The 6845-nt window shown below is 42.2% G+C and overlaps 1 protein-coding gene across 1 annotated transcript in view; it reads left to right on the forward strand.

Moving 5' to 3' along the window:
• LOC128856991 (uncharacterized) overlaps positions 1-4315 on the forward strand; it is a 61116-nt gene extending 56801 nt beyond the window's left edge. Inside the window, exons 8-9 of the mRNA XM_054092472.1 lie at positions 2789-3541; positions 3620-4315. Coding sequence (XP_053948447.1) covers positions 2789-3541; positions 3620-3879 — 1013 coding nt within the window. The 3' untranslated portion in view covers positions 3880-4315. The remainder of the gene's footprint in view (positions 1-2788; positions 3542-3619) is intronic.
• Positions 4316-6845: the final 2530 nt, after the last annotated feature.

Consider the following 6845-nt stretch of genomic DNA (forward strand, 5'->3'; position numbering starts at 1 on the left):
TACACCGACTTGAAAAATGCCGTTTTGAAAAAACACGTTTAAAGTTTCAATACCTCCCTTAAAACGTGCCGAGGCATCTCTACATATTTAGGTATAACTCCGAAAGTATTGCTTAGATCTACTTCAAATTTCGTGCGTATACTTTTGAATATATATACATTACAAAAATGCAATAAAAAAATTGATTTTTTTGAAAGTCATAACTGCGTATAACCCCTTAAGAATGACTAATTTTAAAAATTAAAATAAATTAAAAAAGTTCCTCTCCTTATTAAAGGGTGATCAATTTAGAGGTATCGGATTTTAAATTGAATTGAAAAAGCGAAAATTCAAATTGATTTGGCAATCTTTATTATTCGAGCCATTCATGAAATTTATTTTTTGAAGAAAATCCCTTTCAAATATTGGCCGCAACTGCGCCGCAATTTGGTCATCCGTGAACACCAATTTTTAATGAATCGCCGGTATCTCGTGGACAACTTTAGTAATGTTGGCTTCCAATGCCTCAATCAAAGCTGGTTGATCCACAAAGTATTTAGACTTTAGATACCCCCACAAATAAAAGCCCAAAGCTGTGATATCACACGATCTTGGTGGCCAATTTACTGCCCCGAGACGAGCACCGAAACGACGACGTAGTAAACCCCAAGCTTCACGGAATGTATGGCAAATACCGTCGGCGGCGTCTTGTTGGAACCAAATGTTCTGGAGAGCACAGATCACGGCATAAAAAAGTGGTTTAGCATGGCGCTATATCGTTCGCCATTCACTGTTACATTGACGCCAGCCTCGTCTCTGAAGAAATATGGGTCGATGATTCCTCCAGCCTATAGGCCGCACCATACGGTTGTATTCAATGGTGGTAATAGCTGTTCTTGAATGGCTTCGGGTTGCTCTTTTGCCCAAATATGGCAATTTTGCTTATTAACGTAGCCATTAAGCCACAAACGGGCTTCATCGCTAAACAAAATTCGGATCCCAAAACGCGAAACTTCAGCGAGTTTTTCAAGAGCCCAACGACTGAAATTATGACGTTCTAGGACGATCGACCGGATTCAAGTCTTGGACTAGCTGCATTTTATATGCTTTCAAACCAAGATCTTTGCGAAAATCGCCCAGTTGTGACATAAGATTGGCCAAGTTGTTGAGATCGGCAGTAATCGATTCTTCCGCGTCTTCGGCGAAACTCTCATAGCCACAATATTCTCGTCACTTTGAGCTGTACGTGGTCTAATCGGTTGAGTTTCATACAATAATGCAAAATTGTTCTCAATTTTTTCGATGGTTTGCCGAATAGTGCGTTCGGTAGGACGGTTATATACACCATAAATAGGCCTGAGCGTGCGATGAACACTTTTCACAGCGCATCGATTTTCGTAATCCAATTGTACGATTTGTAAGCGTTGTTGGCGTACGTCTTTCCACGATAAAATGCCAATGAATGCGTGATCTGTCATAAAACCCGTATTGAAAAAAGTACCTTCAATCTGATCATCTTTTGTAACCAAAGAATGGAGGCTTTGTTTCAAATACCAAAACTTGTAAACGGACGCCTTGTGATTCTTTAAATGAAATTTTCATTGGCACTTTAATATATAACCTAAAATGTAGCAACTGAATTTCTACAACGCCGAAACTAGTTTTTCAGCTCACTGTTTATGTACACCACTGGATATTTATGTATACCTTCTGAAAAAGAAAACTCATCGTCAAATCGCATAATCTTTCTGACCGACACATATCGCGCCGTTGCGATGTAACTTCATCCTTGAACCGTTTCCTTGAAACTTTCGTCTTATCAGTAGTGGATTCTTACAATTTCTATGCATTGAACGCCCATGTCAACTCGATAATTTAACCTCGATGCTCATGACATGACAGCTTCTTCTATTTCTTCAAGTCCTTAATCCCTCGTGGGACATAGAACAGCAACCACGGCTGCGCGTCATCTTGTCCGATTTTCGGTCATGTACTTCGATTGATTCCAGCTCTTTCCAATGCTTCCAGCTTCCCTTTCAACAGTCGGCCTGCAAGTTTCCCTTGGTCTACAGGTTTGCGCCTTTCGTGCAATGTATACATCGTTTTTGCGTAGAGTGTGCCAAATTCTTCTCCATTTTTTGGCGTTTTATGAACATTTCGACTGGCTGCATTTGAACCTTTTCAGTAGATCTGCGTTCGAAATTGTTTTGGGCAAAAAATGCGGAAGATGTTCATCAGTCAGCGATTTATAAAAAACCTGAAGGCTCGTAGTGATGGATTTGGTCGTTTTCCATGTACTGGAAGCATAAAGTAGAACCGATCCTACGTTGGATTTGAAAATTCTCATTTTTATGTGAACGCTGATGTTGTTATTGAGCCACATAGGAGATATCATACCGAAGGCGACTCTTGCTTTATCAGGCCGAGAGTGGATGTCTTCATCTGAGCCAACGAACGCTGCTACCTCACTGCCAAGACAGTTGACAAATAAAAAACTCAAAGGTTCATATAAGTCCTAGCCCGAAATAGGTAGCTTGATGGGACACCAAGTATTATATTAACTTAGAAAGCACAACGATTACAATAAGTGCATATATTAAATCCAGCCTTCGAACACTAAAACGCTTTTACTCTGAATTATCTGAAATATTTATATGAATTCTTAAACCTTAAATGGGTTATGAGCTTTCGTCCTCCATTAATAAAGTTTATGTGAAGTAACTTGCTGCTCTATTAATATTCTTAATCAACATCATAAGCCGAGATCATTAATTTCAAACACTTTCTTCTCTACTCTCCACCATTACAGATAATACTCAGTATGGGACAAACCCAATGTTTCGTAATTTACGTCGTTCCTCCATGTTCGTTGAGCCAACACACCTAAACAAGCTCAACTCCAATCTCTCGCTGGCTACGCTATACCCGCCCGAAGCGTCTACGCAAAAAAGCGCTTTTGGTAACGAACGCAGCGACTCAGCTTTGGAAATCTGGCCACCTCCACCCAGCTTTAGCAACGGTGAGCCCTACTACGCAGCTGGCAAAAGTGCCTACTATGGTTCGCAAAATCGTCTGCACCAAAACTATCAGCCCAATGTCCAAATCTACCAGAGTCGTACACTGCCGCGTTCATTCCTAAAGAGTCACACTAACTCACAAAACAGCATCGGCTCAGGCTCGTTGCATGCAAGCGCGTCTGCGTTGCACAACACTTATAGCAGCAGCCAAACCCGCCTGACCAATCTAATGTTACAACATCCGCAACAACAACAACAACTACACCCCCAAAATCTTTATTTATCGCAATCACAAGCCGCGGATATATACAATTCAAGCTTTGCTATGCATAAATCCAATGACGATCTCGTTTCGTTACGGCCCAGCAGCAAGTATGACGAGCGAAGACTACAACGTCCACAGAACTCAGCCAACCAGCACAATATGAGCAATGAGAGTCGTCTACCACAAACGGCAGTGCATTGGCCTGCCGCCATACCATCCTCACCGTCCGGGTACGCGCCTAACTACCAACAAATACAACAACTGGGCGCACCGACAACGCGTACCCATCCGACAGCTCCGCATCTGGCACACACGCTTTTGACGCGTTCCTTCAGTAGCAATACCAGTGGGGGCGCAGACAGCGGCATCGGCAGCGGAGGCGGTAGTGGTAGTGTGGTGAATGTACCGTCGAAATTTCAGCGCGCCTATGCGTTCGACGAACAGCGGCGTCCAAGTGGCATGTTAGGCGAAACCTACGACCCAAACGAGCTAGAGCGCGAGCGACGACGTTCACATGCCAGTGTCTACAGTGGCATATCAATAATGGGTGGCCCAAATGGCACCGGCGGCATCAATGGCACTGACCACTACGACTTGATTAATGGCACTGCGGTGTGAGTGGGGGCATAGCGTACCATCGCTGGCTTGCCATAAACGGAGTTCTTTGTTAGATTGGTGGGTGGTAGCAGCAACGGCAGCATCATCAGTCGAATGATAATAGCCGCGGGCAGAGCTTTGTAGAGGCAGCGCAAAACGAAAATTGATGATTGTCGATTACTAGTGGTTTTTACGTCAGCTTCGCCCCACCAGCCAAAAGGCCACAATGGCCGTCTTAGTGTATAAGTAATTAAAACGGAAACTTAGGAAAATAATGTTGCACTGCCAGCTTAGAAAGGAAGGAGCAGTCGAAATGTGTAGACAATAGAGGTTAAAAAGTATTTGCAATTGGAATTTCGACTTAGTGGACTGTAGAAAATTTATGGTTAACAAAATCTATACTCTAAGTAACTAAATGCACTGATTTAAACGTGAATGTGTTGTAATTTATATGTTGTGCACGAAATCAGAATAAAATACATACAATTACACTAAAAACGGCTACTGTTGGGCTCATCATTTAAGACTGTATGGCAGCGTGAGGGAAGCTCTAACTTTCGGTGTATTTGTAATACTTTGGGATCCCCTTGACCACCCACGCTCTACTCCTAGAACGATGCGCTGGCTTTGCCTCAACTCAGCATGCGCTGGGCAAGTACCCCAACTCGTAAGGTCAAAAAGTTCTCCTTCTGGCCACGTGTAGATCGGAGGCGTTCGAGGGATATTCTGAGTATAGCAAAATCTCAGCTTTCAAACTCCGTGGGTGTCCTCACAGGGCACTATCCGCGAGGTATACATGCCTCATGAGACTTGGAATTACTTCGAGTCTTTTTAGCGTCAGCTGTGTGGAGAGTGAGGTGAAATCATCTCAGCTCCTTTTCCTTAGCTGTCCTGATCTCGCGGCACTAAGATTTGAGCATCTCGGTTCTCACTTCTTTCCTAACATAACCACAAATCAGCCACCGTTTGTAATCCACAAATACTCAACTCCCTCCTCCTTCCGCACCTTCTCCTTTCGTCCTCTTGGATTGCTTCATCTCTTTTCGCTTGAAATAGTATCACAAAGGATGAATTAAAATTCTTTGTCCAAGTGGGCCCACTTACCGGGAAACTCTTATAACCTAACCTAACTCTTCACTTAAAGTGATAAGAGTGCAGAATTACGCAGCCTAAAATGGAACTTAGGGATTAAATAATACCTGACGCCACTTTTATTATTATTATTTCCTTTGGTTCCAGAGAGGTGACGTCACTTTAGAGAAGATAAAATAGAGAGTTGGGCTATGTTTAAAGAAGAAAATTATTTATTAAAAAAAACCTCTAAAATGGTATATCGGAGAGATTGGAGTGGTTGGGTTAGGCTAGGTTTTTGTGGCAGTCGGCTTAGAGTAGTCACGTAGACCATATAGGTCCGTTGTGGTACCACTGTATGACACGGGAACCTTATTTTTCATAAAACCATTTAGACACTCTTATGAATCGTGGAATAGGCTGGAAAATTACAGACCACCAATAATCGGTGCCACAAGCCATGACCTTCGAGATGTTTGCTCTTGAGAGGTTAAGCAAATCTCTGGACCTTTTTTTATATATATGCGGCCAAATTAGCCTGTTGTAACACAAGTATTTTCTTCTTTCCATGACCTATTGGCGTCCTGGATAATATTAATTTGTGTACTTAATTTTTATCCTTAGTTGACAAAAGAATTCATACATTGCCTCTGTTTTCAAGCAGTGGAAAATTGGTATCCATTCTGGCTAGGTCAACGGCTTTGCAATTTCCTTCAATATCTCTATGTCCCGCAACCCATATAAGACTGACCTTGAAGACGGTGCTAATATCATTGGAACTGCCAAGTATTCCTGAGCAACCTTTGATCTTAGCAATGGAGGCAGCTTTGATGGCCGCTCGGCTATCCGCGAAGATATTTGAGCGGGTGACGATTTATTATTACTGTTAGGGAAACATTGCGCGCTAGTGATTAAGTTCCGCAGGCGGTTAGTATCCAAATCTGATAACGTCTTAAGCCTAGTTAAGAATTGGAAGCCAAGTTGTTCGGCAGACTAAACCTCGCGAAAGCCGAGCAACTGTTGCTGAGATGATTCTACCTGGGATATTCTAAAATTTTTGAAAAGCACAAACTGGTTTTAGAAGAATTAGGGAAAGCTCCCCACGCGGCATCACAATGGGCTATGAGCCTAAGTGTGTCCTACAGGACAATCGTTTCGTCGTTGTGTTTGATTGCACCGAAGATTAGCCTCAAAACCTTTCTCTTGAATACTTGGAGTTTGTTTTTGTTTTCTGCACTTATTGTCTAAGACTCCCATCCGTAGCAAAGAACTGGTCGGACTATAGATTCATACAGCGAAATTTGGCAAGGTCTATTCAGCAGCTTCTGTTCTAAAAAGCTTAATAAGTGAGTAGAAGGCTCTACATACATATATGCTGCTTGTATTCTGTCGTCGATTGTGTTGCTCATTGCGTTGACATGGCTAAGTTTAAATCCCAAACACGTGAAAGTTTTCACCGCTTCAAAGTGATATGCTCCGATTTTGATTGCTCCAGGCACTTAATGGGGTAGAGATGCTAATACCTATCCTCTCCTATACAAATGTCAATCCATAACCAAAGAGGCAATGACGACCGAGCATGGGCGGGATAATCCTAAGGGATATTGGTAACCCATTGGTCTGGGGCAAATCGGACCAAATGATGGCAGTAAGAGAAATCTGTCTAGCTGACGTAAGGCCGGCAATCTACTTAGCGAAATAATCATATCATGAAAGCTAAACAAGAGCCTCGAAACGGCCGCCACATTATTAATGATAAAAGTTTATTTCAGGCCCTCGCCCCTTTGAAATGGTGTTTTTTGCGTGTGAAACCGAAGCGAAAAAAGATTTTTTTTTTGTTTTCAGTATTTTATATTTTGATCCATTATTAAAAAATACAATTTTTTTGGCAATTCGAGTTCGTTCAAAAAGTTGTC

This window comes from Anastrepha ludens, chromosome 3 (assembly GCF_028408465.1).
Source record: "Anastrepha ludens isolate Willacy chromosome 3, idAnaLude1.1, whole genome shotgun sequence".
NCBI classification, from domain to species: Eukaryota; Metazoa; Arthropoda; class Insecta; order Diptera; family Tephritidae; genus Anastrepha; species Anastrepha ludens.